Raw genomic sequence first — 19300 nt, 5'->3', positions numbered from 1 at the left:
TAATATAAGTTATCATCATTTCATACATCTATTTTGTAACTATTTTAAGTGTAACCATAACCATAATTTGTCATTAAACCTTTTCAATTACAACTAATATACTAACTAGTTTTGATTTGGTATTGACTTTGAAGTGCTACATATTGCATTACAATATCGTCACTATCTATATCAACGCTCTCCCACAAATATTAAGCTATTGTAACTGCACTTATTTCCGTCGTTGGTATAAGTGGCAGTGGGTGGTATAGACAAGAAATGTGCAGTTTTCTACCATCTTGCCAATAACGTTTCTTTAGTCATTCGGCAGTTCTTGCAGCTTGAACCACTGCAGGAATTCCACCCTTACACTTTTAATTGTTGTGAAATTGTGTAATTACTCACAGGGCTTTTCTGCAGCATCTCAGAGCTGGAAAGAGTCTGGTGTAGCCATCTGGATATGAAGTGAACCTCTTTGGGTTGAGCTCGTCCAGCACCTTCTCTGACATCAGCAGTGTGTAGGCCAACACTGTGCACATCGAAGAGGAGAGTCCCCTTCCTGGATGATCATCTGGACCGAGGTATCTCTGGATTTCCTCATATAATGAACTATCTTTGAGCTCAAGTAAGCAGTAAAATAGGTTGACTGAAGCTTCATCTGAGATGTACTCCTGTAGTTGTTGTTTAATGTATTCAGTTGTTTGTCTGATGCTCTCTGTGGTGTCTTCAGAGTCTGTGGTGTCTTCAGTGTCTGTGGTGTCTTCTTTGAGCAGGCCTTTGAGCAGTTCCTGACTGGATTCCAGTGAAATGCCCATCAGAAACCGCAGGAAGAGGTCCAGATGTCCTCTCTTACTCTCCCTGGCTTTATCAACAGCCTTCTGCAGTAGCTCATGTAATGTGATATCTTCATTGGGCTCATCAAAGAAAAACTGAAGCTCCTGCATGGTCTTGTTCAGGTAACAGAGGAACACATGCACTGCAGCAAGAAACTCTTGAACACTCAGATGCACAAAGCAGAAGATCTTTGACTCACGAACTCCGTCTTCCTTCTTAAATATCTCAGCGATCATTCCTGTGAACTCTGTCTTTTTACTCACATCAATACCACATGATTTCAGATCTTTCTCATAGAACACAACGCTATCCTTCTTCAGCTGTTCAAACGCTAGCTTGGCCAACTTTAATATCATATCTCTATTTGATTGTAAGAGTGTTTTAAAATCTCTCTCTTCTTCTTCATCGTACTTCTGGCTCTTCATGTTCATCTGTATCAGCAGGAAGTTAATGTACATTTCAGTGAGTGTTGTGCTGATGTTCTCTGCATTGTTCTCGATGAGGATATTCTGAAGGACCGTGGCCGTGATCCAGCAGAACACGGGAATGTGGCACATGATGTAAAGACTACGAGACGTCTTAATGTGTGAGATGATTCTGGAGGCCGCAGTCTCATCTGTGATTCTCTTTCTGAAGTATTCCTCCTTCTGCTGGTCAGTGAATCCTCGCACCTCTGTGAACAAACCCACATGCTTAGGAGGGATCTGATTGGCTGCTGCTGGTCGTGAGGTCACCCAGACGAGAGCTGACGGGAGCAGAGTCCCTTTGACCAGACTTGTAAACAGCACGTCTACTGATGATTCTTTCTTTACATTGTTTAATGATCTATTTTTAAAATTCAAAGACAATCGACTCTCGTCAAGTCCATCAAATATAAATGCTAGCTTGCGTTCCTTATATAACTTTGATTTCTCCAGGTCCTCCAGGTCCTCGAGTTCAGGATAAAATTCCAGCAGAAGCTCATGGAGACTAAACTCTTTATTTTCCATCAAGTTGATCTCTCTGAATGGAAGCAGGAACACACAGTCTATATCCTGATTGGCTTTTCCTTCTGCCCAGTCCAGGATGAACTTCTGCACAGAGACAGTTTTCCCAACGCCAGCGATGCCCTTTGTCAGCACAATCTTCTCCTTTTTCTTCAATTCAGTAAATATATCATTGCATTTGATGGGTTTGTCCTGTGTTCGTTTGTTCTTGAAAGCATCATCCATCTTCAGAATCTCATGTTCCTGATTGACATCTGCCATATCTCCCTCTGTGATGAACAGTTCTGTGTAAACAGCTTTGAGATCTGCTTCATTTTCCTCTTTGCCCTCAAATATACATTCTGCTTTCTTCTGCATGTTGGCTTTGTGGTTTTCCAAAAACTTCTGCAAATTCTCTGTTTTAAAAATTATGTAAGCAAATTAAATTACAGGAAAAAAGAGTTTTATTTTTAAGCCACACTTTTTATAAGGTGCCTTTACCATGTACTAACATTAAATACAAGACTATGGATTTACTGTGTGACTACACTTTGTTCTGGATGATTCCCACATTTCTGCTAATGAGCTGAGTTATGGGTTTGGTTAAGGGTTAGGATTATAGGGGTCAGAGTTAGCTTTTGGGTCAAGGGTTGGGCTACAGTTAGGGCTAAAGTTAACTGTAACTACAAATGTTAATTAAATGCATGTTCTTTAAATGTAATTGCACTACAGAGGCTGTTGAATGCTTGATTCTGATTGGCTGACAAACTTTCTAAGGTGTGCAATTATTTTACAGGAAATGCACAGCTAAAGTAGTTCCAGGCAGGTCTAGACACACACACACACACACACACACACACACACACACACACACACACACATGCAGATGTGCCCCACAACTTTATCAAAAATAGTTTTGCAACTGAAAAGCTACATGACATTCAAAATACGTCCAGCATGTCTAAATCGTTTAAGACGTCTATAATGAAGAAATGATGGTTGCACCTTCTAACTGTTTCTCTGGTGTCTCCGTCACTAAGGTGTTTTTTGGCTCTGTGAGGAAAGAGAAAATGAGTATAATTTATAAGGAAAGAGAAAATAGATACAATTACACAGAAGAATAAAGTGGCAAGTACCTAAAGCATTTCTGAACAATATGGCGACACACTAAACTTCCTTAAGAATAGGATTCACAACTACTGAACATTATTTCATATATGATTGTTAATAACCAGTGTGTCTCAGAAAGCACAGTTATTGTGTCTTTTTAAACATTACAATTTATTATATTATATTTGTATTATATGAATTGTATTATAGTCATTATTATATATAAATACCTTATTACCATGTCCTGCAGTGTTGTAGATGTAGTTGTTGAAGGTCACTGAGCCTCTGATGGTGTTATCAGTGAGTACAGGAGCATTTACAGTTCCTCCTGTTTCAGCTTTCACATCAACACTGACTCCAGTGTGAGCATTGCTGCTCATCTGGCCTGGAATAGAGATAGAGAGATTAATTACATTGCTTAATCACAACTTTAACATTTCTGATATTTTTTTTCTTTTATCACTATTACCTTCTTTTAGTTTTTTGTTTTCAGGCTCATCTAGTGTGTTATCATCATGCTGTCTAACAGATGCCATTGTCCTTTACTGACTTACAGCTGTTGGACAAGAACACAAATGTCTATAATGAATCATATGTTATCAGACACTTTCCAAAAATACAAAAAAAGAGCAGAGTATAAGTGCTGTCAATCGATTTAAAAATAAACTAATAATTTTTGGGGGATCTTTGGTCATTTTTTGGTAATCGTGATAAACAAAGTGTTTAATATATTTTGATATTGTGATACTACAGTGGTAGGACTCATTGACAGCAATAATGAAACTGCCTATAGGGAGGAGGAGAGTAATTTGATCATGTGGTGCCGAAGAAATAATCTGTCCCTTAATGTGGGGAAAACTAAGGAGATCATCATAGATTTTAGAAGAAATAAACCCACACATACACCTGTCTACATTAACAACTCTGCAGTTAAAATTGTTAATACCTTTAAGTTTTTAGGCATCCATATTTCAGACTTTTATGGTCTTTCCATATCACCTGTGCCATTAAGAAGGCACATCAGAGGCTTTATTTCTTGAGGTGTCTCAAGAAATATGGTATGTCACTTAACATTTTACACATTTTTTACCGCTGTACAATTGAGAGTATACTGACAGGTAATATCACAGTGTGGTTTGGCAGGGCTACTTCACGTGAATTGGATCTTCTGACAAAGGTGGTTAAAACTGCATCCAAAATTATTGGGGTTCCACTGGAATCGCTCCAAAACAGTGATCTCAAACTCAATTCCTGGAGGGCCACAGCTCTGCACAGTTTTACTCCAACCCTAATCAAACACACCTGATCCAGCTAATCAAGGTCTTCAGGATTACTAGAAACTTCCTTGCAGGTGTGAGTTGGAGCTGGTTGGAGCTAAACTGTGCAGAGCTGTGGCCCTCCAGGAATTGAGTTTGAGATCACTGCTCCAAAACATTTATTGGAAACGCAGCACTGGGAAGGCACTGGGTATTATACAGGGCGTTAGTCATCCGGCACATAATCTCCTTTCCCAACTTCCATCAGGAAGACGTTTGCAGAGCATCCCAACGCGCACACGCTTTAGAGACAGTTTTTACCCACAGGTTACAAGAGGAAGGAGGGTTGAGGTTTGAGCGGATGTTTTAATTTTATTTTAAAGGTTGTATTAGCGATTTCAGGCCCAAACATAAATGATCACATTCATCTAATCTTTCCTAGCGATCCGCTAGCTGCCCGCCCCATAAGCAGGCCGTCAAAAAACGTGTCTCTGTTGGCAGCCTAGGCTCTGAGATCTGCACACAAAAACAATTGGTTTCACCAACCACTCAAAACCAAAACAAATAGTGTTCCAACCAATCACCGACGGGGAGGGTGTTGTGAGGTTTTGTGCTCGTGCACGGCGGCCTATGCCTATGCCACACTCTGTTGCAAGCGTATTTGTTTACCTGAATGTTCTTGATGTTTTTAGGTTGATATAACTATACCAAGTGGATCAAAGTGTTGGTAATAATAAATACCATAATAAAAAGCTATGAAAAGGACTTGCGTTGACTGACACCGAAGCACGAGAACAGATCGGGGGGGGGGGGTGAATGCATCAAAAATACTTGACAAATGCATTCACAACCTTGTAACTATGTTATTGTACTTTATGTATTAAAGTAATACATCCTTTCCATTCAATGTTTGGCCCGCAACAATAGAATGTTCTTGATGTTTGAACATTCACATGAACATGAACATGTTTGAACACCTAGAATACTATGAAAAAAAAAAGTTTAGCTTTAAGTGGGGAATTTCTTCTGTAACTCATTGGTAAATGTGCATTTGCGCTTCGGCATGTTGCAGGCAGAAGTGCTCGGACGGCTGTCTGCTTGCTCGTTGTGAGTGTAAAGAGAGCCGGCCACACGGCAGGGAATCTCAGGGATTACGGCACATGCAGCACCGCAAGGTGTAGATTGCTGTAGTGCCGGTCAATTTAATGGCCCAATGAAAAATAATGAAAACGATTTTCATCACTTTATAAAAAACAGGCAGGATGGCCAGGACAGGACATGAAAACAGGACGTTTGGTCACCCTAGTATATAATGTATCTAATGGGCTCCGTACATTTTAGTATCATTATATAATTATAATATTTCTTTGTATAAAAAATAAATTAATTAATTAAAATATAAAATGCAGAAATAACCAAAGAACTTTTGTGTTCAACAGAAGAAAGAAACTCATGCAGGAAATGGTGAGTAAATGATGACAAATATTTCATTTTTCGGTGAACTGTCCCTTTAAGGCATCCCTCACTATCAGTGTTAATTTTGACAGACTTTTTTCATTTAAGAATAAATACGACCTCACGTTTACACACTGCCTCCGAATCTTTCATCTGTCATAAAATCGTATCAGGTTCGATTTTCTGCGTTTTTCGCATCCGTAGCAAGCAGTTTGAATGGTGTTTTGACAATTCAGAGCCATCGAATGATGAATACGTAAAAAAAACACAAATACGAATATTTCTGACTCAGTGTGCAAGGACCGTTAGTCTTCATCTTCAGACGAAAATGCTTATTATTCTTAAGACACATTTTTGTCAACTTTTAGTCATTACTTTTAGTCAAACTGCAGTTTGTGTGTGTGTGTGTGTGTGTGTGTGTGTGTGTGTGTGTGTTTGGTAGTGTGTGTATGCATGTATCCACACATGCACAGGACCAAGGGCTGTATGTTTGCATTCACACATGTACCTATGTAAAGTGAACATGATGAACATGCTCCTGAAAACTTTTCTTGTGGTCAACAATTTTTGACCACAAGCAAAACAGAAGAATTTCAATTCAAACTTCCTGATTAAACATTAAAGTAGACTAGTTGTCACGGTTACCGTTGGTTTCTGCACTACATTACCCAAGATTCCCTCTAGCACACCTGCACTCACTCTCAGGATCATTAATCACCCGCACCTGTTCCCAATCATTAACCTCATCAGTCAACGCATAAAACATTCTCTGTGATTTCAGTCTTGGTCAAGCCTCCAACAGGAACAGACCATAATCCGTTGTCTCCGTTTCCTCTGATACATCAAGACTTCAAGCTGTAATGTATACTTACCTGAAACACTCACCTTTCTGTCATTGTTGTGCTGTCTTCAGAAATCCTGTCTGAGTCCATGCTGCCTGAGATCCTGTGTTCCTTTGAGTTTCCAGTGTTTCAACTGAGCTTGTTTGATTGCCGATCCGCATCTGAAAGAGAAGAGACAAAGATTACTGAACTGAGATTGCTTGACGTCAACTTATCCAAAGTGAAAGTGCTTACCTGCTTTTCACCCCACATCGAGTTTCCTTCACGACTTCTGCACTTAAATTGAGTGAATACTCACCTCGCACTCTGATCATCTGTAAATAAAGCTGTGTTTGATTCACTTACCTCTGTCTCCTGGTCTGTATCCTGACAGAAGGCTTGACCCCATACTGCAATGGATCCTACACAGCCCGCAGACCGTGCTTCCTTAAACCCCATGAAATACATTATGTTCAACCAGAAGGATAAGCAGGCTTTTGTGGGAACCCGCCAAGCTGTGTTCAGGGGGATCCGTGGAGGTCACAGGGGAGGATGTGGGCGATATGGGGCCGTACACTTTCTCCAGAGCCAACATCTACGTGTCCAACCAGATCTTCACATCCAGTCCTATCCTCATCTCATCAGTTCAATCGAACCAATCTCCAGTGATGATGACTTCTCTGATCTCCCTCCTCTCATCAGCCCAGTCGAACCAGAGCCTGTTATCTGCCCAGCCAAATCTGAGCACATCGTCTGCCTAGCCGAGCCACCACTTCCTACAACGCCCCTTCGCTGACGTAAAAGGAAGAGGACCCGCCAGGCACGCCAGACTCCGGAGGACATACCCAGAGTCCTCGCCCTGTCAGCCCCCCCTCTGTGCCACGCCATGTCCGAGTCACACCACACCAAACCTGAGACCCCTCAAGTTAAGCCTGCACTTCACGCCAGTCCAGCCGAGCCTGCACTTCACGCCAGTCCAGCCGAGCCTGCGACTGAGAGCGTCATGCCCGCCGAGCCTGCGACTGAGAGCGTCATGCCCGCCGAGCCTGCGACTGAGAGCGTTATGCCCGCCGAGCCTGCGACTGAGAGCGTCATGCCCGCCGAGCCTGCGACTGAGAGCGTCATGCCCGCCGAGCCTGCGACTGAGAGCATCATGCCCGCCGAGCATGCGACTGAGAGCGTCATGCACGCCGAGCTTGAGACTGAGAGCGTCATGCCCCCAGAGCCAGAGCCAGTCATCGACCCAGATGAGCCGAGTCCAGTTCCGAGTCCAGTTCCGAGTCCAGTTCCGAGTCCAGTTCCGAGTCCAGTGCCAGTCTTCGAGCAAGAGCCAGTCTTCGAGCAAGAGCCTGAGCCAGAGCCAGAGCCAGTCTTTGAGCAAGAGCCAGAGCCAGAGCCAGTCTTCGAGCAAGAGCCAGAGCCAGAGCCAGAGCCAGTCTTCGAGCAAGAGCCAGAGCCAGAGCCAGTCTTCGAGCAAGAGCCAGAGCCAGTCTTCGAGCAAGAGCCAGAGCCAGAGCCAGAGCCAGTCTTCGAGCAAGAGCCAGAGCCAGAGCCAGAGCCAGTCTTCGAGCAAGAGCCAGAGCCAGAGCCAGTCTTTGAGCCAGAGCCAGTCTTTGAGCCAGAGCCAGAGCCAGTCTTTGAGCCAGAGCCAGAGCCAGTCTTTGAGCCAGAGCCAGAGCCAGTCTTTGAGCCAGAGCCAGAGCCAGTCTTTGAGCCAGAGCCAGAGCCAGTCTTTGAGCCAGAGCCAGAGCCAGTCTTTAAGCCAGAGCCAGAGCCAGTCTTTGAGCCAGAGCCAGAGCCAGAGCCAGTCTTTGAGCCAGAGCCAGAGCCAGTCTTTAAAGCCAGAGCCAGAGCCAGTCTTTGAGCCAGAGCCAGAGCCAGAGCCAGTCTTTGAGCCAGAGCCAGAGCCAGTCTTCGAGCAAGAGCCAGAGCCAGTCTTCGAGCAAGAGCCAAAGCCAGAGCCAGAGCCAGTCTTCGAGCAAGAGCCAGAGCCAGAGCCAGTCTTCGAGCAAGAGCCAGAGCCAGAGCCAGTCTTCGAGCAAGAGCCAGAGCCAGAGCCAGTCTTTGAGCCAGAGCCAGAGCCAGTCTTTGAGCCAGAGCCAGAGCCAGTCTTTGAGCAAGAGCCAGAGCCAGAGCCAGTCTTCGAGCAAGAGCCAGAGCCAGAGCCAGTCTTCGAGCAAGAGCCAGAGCCAGAGCCAGTCTTCGAGCAAGAGCCAGAGCCAGAGCCAGTCTTCGAGCAAGAGCCAGAGCCAGTCTTCGAGCAAGAGCCAGAGCCAGTCTTCGAGCAAGAGCCAGAGCCAGAGCCAGTCTTTGAGCCAGAGCCAGTCTTTGAGCCAGAGCCAGAGCCAGTCTTTGAGCAAGAGCCAGAGCCAGAGCCAGTCTTCGAGCAAGAGCCAGAGCCAGAGCCAGAGCCAGTCTTCGAGCAAGAGCCAGAGCCAGAGCCAGTCTTCGAGCAAGAGCCAGAGCCAGTCTTCGAGCAAGAGCCAGAGCCAGTCTTCGAGCAAGAGCCAGAGCCAGAGCCAGTCTTCGAGCAAGAGCCAGAGCCAGTCTTCGAGCAAGAGCCAGAGCCAGAGCCAGTCTTTGAGCCAGAGCCAGTCTTTGAGCCAGAGCCAGAGCCAGTCTTTGAGCCAGAGCCAGAGCCAGTCTTTGAGCCAGAGCCAGTCTTTGAGCCAGAGCCAGTCTTTGAGCCAGAGCCAGAGCCAGTCTTTGAGCCAGAGCCAGTCTTTGAGCCAGAGCCAGAGCCAGTCTTTGAGCCAGAGCCAGAGCCAGTCTTTGAGCCAGAGCCAGAGCCAGTCTTTGAGCCAGAGCCAGAGCCAGAGCCAGTCTTTGAGCCAGAGCCAGAGCCAGTCTTTAAAGCCAGAGCCAGAGCCAGTCTTTGAGCCAGAGCCAGAGCCAGTCTTTGAGCCAGAGCCAGTCTTTAAAGCCAGAGCCAGAGCCAGTCTTTGAGCCAGAGCCAGAGCCAGTCTTTGAGCCAGAGCCAGAGCCTGTCTTCGAGCAAGAGCCAGAGCCAGAGCCAGAGCCAGTCTTCGAGCAAGAGCCAGAGCCAGTCTTCGAGCAAGAGCCAGAGCCAGAGCCAGTCTTCGAGCAAGAGCCAGAGCCAGAGCCAGAGCCAGTCTTCGAGCAAGAGCCAGAGCCAGAGCCAGTCTTTGAGCCAGAGCCAGAGCCAGTCTTTGAGCCAGAGCCAGAGCCAGTCTTTGAGCCAGAGCCAGAGCCAGAGCCAGTCTTTGAGCCAGAGCCAGAGCCAGTCTTTGAGCCAGAGCCAGTCTTTGAGCCAGAGCCAGTCTTTGAGCCAGAGCCAGTCTTTGAGCCAGAGCCAGAGCCAGAGCCAGTCTTTGAGCCAGAGCCAGTCTTCGAGCAAGAGCCAGAGCCAGTCTTTGAGCCAGAGCCAGAGCCAGTCTTCGAGCAAGAGCCAGAGCCAGAGCCAGTCTTCGAGCAAGAGCCAGAGCAAGAGCCAGAGCCAGAGCCAGAGCCAGTCTTCGAGCCAGAGCCAGTCTTTGAGCCAGAGCCAGAGCCAGAGCCAGTCTTCGAGCAAGAGCCAGAGCCAGAGCCAGTCTTCGAGCCAGAGCCAGAGCCAGAGCCAGTCTTCGAGCAAGAGCCAGAGCCAGAGCCAGTCTTCGAGCAAGAGCCAGAGCCAGAGCCAGTCTTCGAGCCAGAGCCAGAGCCAGTCTTCGAGCAAGAGCCAGAGCCAGAGCCAGTCTTCGAGCAAGAGCCAGAGCCAGAGCCAGAGCCAGTCTTCGAGCAAGAGCCAGAGCCAGAGCCAGAGCCAGTCTTCGAGCCAGAGCCAGAGCCAGAGCCAGTCTTCGAGCAAGAGCCAGAGCCAGTCTTCGAGCAAGAGCCAGAGCCAGTCTTCGAGCAAGAGCCAGAGCCAGAGCCAGTCTTCGAGCAAGAGCCAGAGCCAGTCTTCGAGCCAGAGCCAGAGCCAGAGCCAGTCTTCGAGCAAGAGCAAGAGCCAGAGCCAGTCTTCGAGCAAGAGCCAGAGCCAGAGCCAGAGCCAGTCTTCGAGCAAGAGCCAGAGCCAGAGCCAGAGCCAGTCTTCGCCGCTGGTCTTGTCCAGCTCAGAGCTGCCTTCGTCACTGGTCCTGTCCAGCCCAGAACTGCTTTCGCCCCCTGCCTCATCCAGCCATGTGTCAAAACCTGACAATTTCCCCATTAAAATTTTGGGGGGGCGCAGTATACCTGCTAGGGTGACCGCGGAGGTCTCTCCGACGAGGTTCCCGGTGTCACCATGGCCACCAGAAAAAACGTCTCCGCCATGGCCGCCCGAAGGGTCATCTCCGCCATGGCCGCCCGAAGGGTCATCTCCGCCATGGCCGCCTGAAGGGTCATCACCACCATGGCCACCCGAAGGGTCATCACCACCATGGCCACCCGAAGGGTCACCACCGCACTGGACGCCTGAGGGCCCGACAGCTCCGCCCTGGACGTCCGAGGGTCTGACAGCTCCACCCTGGCCACACCCACAGCCTGTTCCGCCCTGGTCTCCTGACCAGCCTGCTCCGCCTGGACCGTCCTGGAGTCCAGGATGCCCACCCTCCCACCCCTTTGGATATTATACGGCGCGAGGACGCGCCTTCGGAGAGGGGGGGGTACTGTCACGGTTACCGTTGGTTTCTGCACTAAATTACCCAAGATTCCCTCTAGCACACCTGCACTCACTCTCAGGATCATTAATCACCCGCATCTGTTCCCAATCATTAACCTCATCAGTCAACGCATAAAACATTCTCTGTGTCGAACTCTTTGAAATTTGACATATATAAAGAAATAAAAGACAAAGAGGGGCGCTATGTTGTAGTGAAGGGCAAAGCTGAAAACAGCAAATTGACTTTAGTTTGTATATATGCACCTCCAAATAGTGATAGATCCTTTTTTAAAGATTTATTTGATGTGATCTCTCTAGAATCGGAGGGAATTTGTATTTGTGGTGGGGATCTCAATGTAATACTGAATTATAATCTGGACACAACTAGTCAAATCAGAAATAAAAAAGCAATTGGAAAATTTTTAAACACTACCCTTAAAGAAACTGGACTTGTAGATGTATGGAGGCTATTACACCCCACACAAAGAGACTATACCCATTACTCTTTCCCGCACTCCGTACACACGCGAATTGATTATTTTCTAATGCAAAAGGAAACATGTTACAGAGTGTTGGACTGTAAAATTGGAGTCGCTGATATCTCAGACCATAACGCAATTTTCTTAACTATCCAAATAGACTTCACACCCAAAAACTCTGTGTGGCGGCTTAATGTGGGTATTCTTAACAATGAGAAAATAGTGAATGATATTAAGCAAGAAATTGATACATTTCTTAGAGAAAATGATAATGGGGAAGTTGATCCTTTAATTCTCTGGGATGCATTGAAGGCTGTGCTGCGGGGAAAGCTAATAGCTATAACTGCACAACTTAAGAGAGATAGAAAAGAGAAGTATGAGAAATTGATGAATACTTTGAAAGAGTTAGAGAATAAATCTAAGTTTAAAAGAGATTTAAATACACAAAAACAGATAACCGAAGTAAAAACACAAATAGAAGAATTACTTAATCAAGAAGTAGAGAAAAAGGCAAGATACGTCAAGCAAAGTTATTATGAACTTGGTCCCAAGTCAGTAAAGTTACTTGCTCGTAGATTGCGGAAACAACAAACGGATACTGCAATTCACAAAATTAAAAACCCAATATCACAGAAAATTGAAACTAAGCCTGAGGAGATTGAAAAGATTTTTAGAGAATACTATCAAAAACTTTATTCACAAGATGAAGCCGTGAACAAGCAGTACATAAGGAATTTCCTTTATTCATTAGATTTACCTAGCATTGGGGAGATACAAAACAAAACAATCACCAAAGAGATTTCACTAGAAGAATTAAATAAGGCGCTGGGAAAAATGAAGACTAATAAAACTCCGGGTGGGGATGGGTTTCCTGCGGAGTGGTACAGAAAATTTTGTGACAAACTGAACCCAATTTTATTAAGATCTTTTAACTGGACGATAAAGGAAGGTTGCATACCACCATCTTGGAAAGAGGCCATTGTGTCTTTGATTCCCAAGGAGGGGAAAGATCGAGACGATTGTGTTAATTACAGACCCATTTCTATTTTGAACGTGGACTATAAATTGTACACTTCAATTATTGCTAAAAGACTAAATTCATTTGTTACAGAATTGATTGATGAAGACCAGAGTGGGTTCATTCCATGTAGACAAACACAGGATAATATTAGAAGAACTTTACACATACTCAGAAAAATCAACAGAGATAAATCAAGTGCAGCTCTTATAAGCCTGGATGCTGAAAAGGCATTTGATAGGGTGGGGTGGGAATTCCTGTACCAGACACTGGAAAGATTTGGATTTAATCAAGATTCAGTTAAAATTATTAGGGCAATTTACCAACAGCCTACCGCCAGAATCAAAGTGAATGGGTCTTTAACAGATCGTTTCTACTTGAGCAGAGGGACGAGGCAGGGCTGTTGTTTAAGCCCTACTCTCTTTGCTCTTTATATTGAACCACTGGCACAGGCGATTAGACAAGAAGAGGGATTAAAGGGTATCATTATGGGACAAATGGAGCACAAAATAGGACTATTTGCTGATGACGTTATGCTATACTTGCAGGACTTGGACAATTCTCTCCCTAAACTTTTGGAGGTAATTGAACAGTTTCATGTTTGCTCTGGTTATAAACTAAATATCACAAAAACTCAAATTATTCACTTTAATTACTCTCCAGGAGAAGAAATTAAACATAAATTAAATGTAAATTGGAAAACAAAAACAAAACGGTGTCAAGGTTCATATGGGGAGGAAAACGCCCCAGAATACGTTTCTCTACTTTGCAGCTCCCAAAAGAGAAAGGTGGAATGGCTTTGCCAAACTTAAAAATTTACTTTCAAGCTGCACAACTACGACCTTTGTGCCTCTGGTGTGATAACTCCTATATTGCACGATGGAAAGATATTGAGACTTACGCACCAGATTATAATGTTCAAACCCTGTTGGGAGAGGAAGGCCTAGATGAAACTCTAAGGAAGCTTCTGAATCCTATAGTTACATTTTCCCTTGAGATATGGTTCTCTCTGATTAAGCAATTGAAACTTAAAAATGATCAAAAAATACTGAGATGGATCGCACTGGATAACAGATTTAAGCCGGCTATTTATGACAGTACTTTTAAAGATTGGATGAGTAGGGGTCTGACAGCTTTTTGCATAGCTATCAAACATAACAAGATGAAGAGTTTTCAGGAGCTAAAGGATAGTTTTGACCTACATAACCATGATCTATTTAGATATTTACAGATGAGAGATTACTACTACAAAGAAATTAAGGGGATTTCTTCTGACGTGGTAAACCCTCTTATTGAAACAATGTGTGACGCTTATCAACAAAAGACTAATAAGATTGTGTCTAAACTCTATCAGAGCCTAATGGAGAACCTGAAAAACACTACACTCTATGTAAAAGCAAAATGGGAGTGTGAATTAAAGGTTGTCCTCACAGAGGATGAATGGTATCAAACATGTTGTCTACTCCAGACCTCCACCAACTCCCAACAATGGAGAGAATTTAATTGGAAGTGTTTTATGAGGTTTTTCATCACTCCTTATTTGAAGAGTAAACAACTTGGGATACCTCAGGACTGTTGGAGGGACCACACCCACATCTTCTGGACATGTCCTAAGATTCAACCATTTTGGACTGTCGTTAACAATACATTACAGAAGGTGTTGGGATACAATATCCCAAAGGAATGTAAAGTTATGTTTCTCGGATACATCACAGAAAGTGTGCGGAAGGAGGACCTTTATTTATCCAAGATTTTATTATCTGCGGCTCGAAAGGCTATTACTAGGCTTTGGCTCAAATCGAACATCCCAGATCAACAGCAATGGACAAGTTTAATTCAAAGCATTTTTATAATGGAAAAATTGACCTACACTATAAGGTTAAGAGAATCATCATTTAAAGAAAAATGGAGGAAATGGACCCATTTTCTGGCCCTAGAGTCTGCATAACTGGACTTCCCAATGCAACTGTACACTGAGTGTTAATTTTGTGAGATTCTAATGATTCGGTTTCAGCTAATCTTGCGCAAAGATGGTAGAAATATTGTATAAGTAAGGTTATTGATCAGTGATTCCAATGATCACAATTTTTATTTTATTTTATTTATTTTCAATTTTTTTGTATCAATTGTATTAGATGCCTCCTCCTCCTTACCTTCCTTTGATTTTGTTCAATGTATGTTATCTTTTTTGTTGTCAAAAATACCAATAAAAATGAAAGTGATAAAAAAAAAAAAAACATTCTCTGTGATTTCAGTCTTGGTCAAGCCTCCAACAGGAACAGACCATAATCCGTTGTCTCCGTTTCCTCTGATACATCAAGACTTCAAGCTGTAATGTATACTTACCTGAAACACTCACCTTTCTGTCATTGTTGTGCTGTCTTCAGAAATCCTGTCTGAGTCCATGCTGCCTGAGATCCTGTGTTCCTTTGAGTTTCCAGTGTTTCAACTGAGCTTGTTTGATTGCCGATCCGCATCTGAAAGAGAAGAGACAAAGATTACTGAACTGAGATTGCTTGACGTCAACTTATCCAAAGTGAAAGTGCTTACCTGCTTTTCACCCCACATCGAGTTTCCTTCACGACTTCTGCACTTAAATTGAGTGAATACTCACCTCGCACTCTGATCATCTGTAAATAAAGCTGTGTTTGATTCACTTACCTCTGTCTCCTGGTCTGTATCCTGACACTAGTGTGATAAACAGTGTATTTTTACCCCCAGATTTTAATTAATATTTGCAAATTTATTTACAAATAAAACTGAGGTGCATAAGCTCAGATCAATGAGGCCTGTGATTAATCAGTTTGAAAAAGAAATACAAAATCAGTTGTAATTGTAAGAAAACAAGTTGACCAAACAAAACATTTATCCAATATTTTCTGTAGGCCTGCCGGGTATCATCATCCCTGACTGCATCCACCTGTGTCTCATTACCTTGTCAGTGTAAGAACTGATTTTCCTGCTAAAACAAAACGCACCCTGCAATAAAGCCATAAAATGCACCCTGGTCAGCAGATAGCAAAGACAGAGCACAGAACCTTGTCCTGCCCAAACTTATCTCATTGTCCCCTTGTTTGACTTCAACTCATCCCCCCTCTCCCTCCTCAAGGCACTGAAGGTTCATTAAGAATGTCTATATAACACATATGGTGTATCTTGTGAATATTTTGTTTTTCCTTTTCATGTTTGGTGTCATTTTAAGGATCACAGTGCGATTGGTAAAATGGTCTTAATTTCATTGCAGTCATTGGTTTAATGAAAAAGATTGCGAACTTAAGAGAATCCTGTATCTCCTCTCTGACTGATATCTCTTTACGATATCTCCTGAAACCAGGTGCTACCCCCCTGGGGTACATGGATTGGCCCAAACAACTCTAAACAACATTTGTTTAACCCCTGTTGTTCTGGTCTGGTATTTAAGGTGAGGGGACAGAGCAATCTTTGGGAATCTTTTACCAGGAGAATCCCCCACAGTAATGCATGCAAGTATTACTGTGTGTCTTTGTCAGGAAAACATTACTTACTTTTAGAATCATCTTTGAGTAAATGATGTCATGTATTTTTGAATTGGCTTTTAATAATTTACTTCTGTAATTGGCATAATACATTTTTACCTGACAAATAAATGTTACATCTTGATTTATTCTGAAGTATTCTGAAATCATTATTTTAATATATTTAAGGAGGCTGGTGCTACCGCAAACTTAGTTAAGGTAGGTCAAACTAAAGGCACATGTATGAACGGAGCAGTAGGCACGTCAACATGGAGACCTTTTGATTTCTGTCTATCACTGGTTTAGCAAGTTGTATGGAAATGGCTAAATTAAACTACACTCTCTAGTTCGAGCAAGCAGTAGGCGGCCGGCTGGAGAGGTATATTAACAAACCCTACATCCTCTGACTAAAATCAGAATTAACAAGTTTGTGTCCGTGAGAAACACGAATTGGCCGACGTGATCTCTAAGCGGCATTCGGGTCCATAATGAATTAATAACTGAAAGTATGGGATTACTCAGAATAATCAAAGATCTAAATTAATTCATAATCAATATTTATGATTATTTTCTAATCAGAAATACGATCTAAATTTGATTATCATTTAAAATTGGAGTCAGATTAAGCGTAGAGCTAAAGTAATACTAAGACTAAATTCCAATAAATTAAGTGAACTTCACTGGATCGCTGAAAAGACATACACGCTTTAAACCTTCGCCAGGCCGTTGGATTCCGTCGTTGGGCCAATGGATGGTCCTTACATCAGTCTCAGCCGGTTTAAAGCCTTTATTGTTCATGAGTCCAACATCCAGCCACTCAAGAAAATATGCAGTCTACCCGAGGGAATAATATGCTCATGTGTTTTGCTGCTCAAGAAACATTTCTGGTTATTACCAATGTTCAAAATCAATGTTTTTTTTTCGCATTCTTTGATGAATAGAAAGCTCAAAACAAATTTATCTGAAAAAGAAAGCTTTTATAAGTTATAAATGTCTTTACTGCCACTTTTGATCAATGTAATGCATCCTTGTGTAATAAAAGTATTACTTTCTTAAAAATTTTTTACAAAAGCTTTCTATTTCAGATAAATGCTGTTTTTAAGGATGGTTTGTGTGTAATGTGACTTTTTTTTAATGACATTAAAATTATTATTAGAATTAAAGTGTCCATAAATAGGTTAAGCAAAACAAATATGTTTATACCTGAATATCTTTTGTACTCACACTTAAGTGCAGACACTGAAATGACATACACTGTGTGGTATAGTGCAAATATTTTGAGTGTTCAAAGTGTCACAATTGTCCCTTATTTTCCTTTTCTGAAGTTAGCAACCCTTCCTACATCTTGGATGAGCTGAGGTAAATAAATTTTTTGGGTGAACTATCCCTTTAAGATGGCAGAGTATTGTTTATTAGGCATTGAGAAAGTTCACACGATTTTTTTTTCTTTATCAAAGTAGTTAATTTATCTCATAACTGTCAGTTTTAGTTTAAGTTCAGATAAATGCCTCTTAAGCTGCACAGGTTTTATGTGTAAAAACACAGATTATGCTTTTTTTGTGCTATATATTTCCAATCATACATTTTGCATTCAAAAGCAAACAGATTGTATGTATTTATGTTGCTTTATTTTCGCAATGGGATATTTGAGAGGTACTTCTATATTTCTACAACTCCCTTGTGTTCAACACTTACAGTTCATTTAAGTGCTGCTGGTTTCACTGAATGACTCTTGTTATAGAGTTCATCATATAGTCTGTAAAGGACATGAAGCTGTTGAGTGATAGTTTCTGCTAGTGATAGTGAACTAGTGATAGTTTCTGATAGAGATTAGACGGCATTTTAAGAAACACTGTTTGAGAAATCTCACTAATGAACACCGAAACAGTGATTTCACAGTACAGCAATATCAGCTTTCTGTGATTCATTCACTAACACACAGGGCCGTGCACAGGGGGGTGGCCCGGTGGTTAGAGCCACTGCCCCTCTGCCCTCATCGACTGAGGTGCCCCTCTTCTCCACCCCCACCCCCACCCCCACCGCTCAAAGCATTCCGCTGATTCCGCTAATCCGCTCCAGGTTTTCCCGCTCGCTCCGCAGCATTACTCACAGTATACGACAGTTCACGAAAGGAAAGCTGTCGCATTAACAGGTAGGCTATGCAAGACAGTGGTTAAATCTGCGAAATTAGTCATTTGTTTTTTTTGTATTTATGTCGGTAATGTTTTGCTCTTGGTCTTCTGGCTTCTGGCTCTTTCTACTAGTGCTAACAACTTGTACAACCAGGGCTGGACTGGCCATCGGGCATACCGCGCACTTTCCCGGTGGGCCGACGTGCTTTTTGGGCCGATACATCTCATACTCATACATTATTTTTATTATTATTTTTTTTTCTTTTTCTTTTTAACGGCCCATAAAATTTGTACATCGGCGGCCCATTCGTTTTGTTTTGTTTTGCTTAACCCTCTGGGGACCAAAAACGCGCCCGCGCATTTTGCTCGTTTTTTTTTTTTAGCAATGAAAATAAACACTAAATGCTCTGTTAATTTTGATCTTTCATTTTCGTGTAATACATCAATCGATCCTGTTCAGTTTCTATTTTTTTTCTGTATACTCACAATAAAAATAAAGTGTTTTGCTTTTTGACAAATAAAGAAATATTAACATGATGCGATTTCTGCCTTCTCTCTGTCAGTAAACTCCCATTTGAAACGCGTTCGAAAATGATCTATAACTCCGCGAAAATTCAGTCAAACAGGCAAACAGACCCACGGGCATAAAGCTTGAGATCGCAGCTTTTAAATGAAGTTTAAATGTGAATATGAATGTAATTTATATAAAAAACAAATATTCTCAGCTTCTGTAATCTGTACAAAAAGAGAGCGACTCCAGTCGAGCTCATTACGAGCCATTCAAAAGTAATTTGACCACTCCCCGGAGAGCGCGTGCTATTCAAACGCAAATTCCGAGAACCATTTCAGTCTGTGAAACGCCCACACATCAGCTGTAAACAAAGCGCGTCGCAATCGAGTGAGGCATAATATAGCCTAGCCTACCTTATGGAGAAAAGTTTCATCAGGACAGTGCTGATATGAGGAGCAATATCTCCTGATATGAGGAGCAGATCCCGCTGAGGAGTGAGGTAGGCTGTTTTCTTTTCTCAAGTGTTGATGTGGAATAACGTTCGTGTAGGCCTATGCAAACCGTATTAAACTGCAAATTAGCATTCATATGCCCTAATATTTCATAAAAACAACGTTACAGTCAGTCACTTGTTGACTAGATTTGGGTACAGTTTTTAGGCTAC

The 19300-nt window shown here is 42.9% G+C and overlaps 1 protein-coding gene across 6 annotated transcripts in view; it reads right to left on the bottom strand.

The window, feature by feature from the left end:
- LOC311289591 (protein NLRC3-like) overlaps positions 1 to 19300 on the bottom strand; it is a 101184-nt gene that overhangs the window by 71323 nt on the left and 10561 nt on the right. For 4 of the 6 annotated variants that reach the window (XM_084407709.1, XM_084407710.1, XM_084407705.1 and 1 more), the window contains exons 2-5: positions 3358 to 3444; positions 3127 to 3273; positions 2784 to 2831; positions 385 to 2194 (exon numbers count right to left, since the gene is read on the bottom strand). In XM_084407709.1, the coding sequence (XP_084263835.1) occupies positions 385 to 2194; positions 2784 to 2831; positions 3127 to 3273; positions 3358 to 3424 (2072 nt within the window). In that variant the 5' untranslated portion in view covers positions 3425 to 3444. Of the gene's footprint in view, positions 1 to 384; positions 2195 to 2783; positions 2832 to 3118; positions 3274 to 3357; positions 3449 to 19300 lie in introns of all 6 variants that reach the window. The other 2 variants (XM_084407706.1, XM_084407708.1) reach the window with 2 other exon arrangements.

This window comes from Rutilus rutilus (genome assembly GCF_951802725.1).
Source record: "Rutilus rutilus genome assembly, chromosome: 4".
NCBI lineage: Eukaryota > Metazoa > Chordata > Actinopteri > Cypriniformes > Leuciscidae > Rutilus > Rutilus rutilus.
This window is presented reverse-complemented; position numbering and strand designations above follow the sequence as displayed.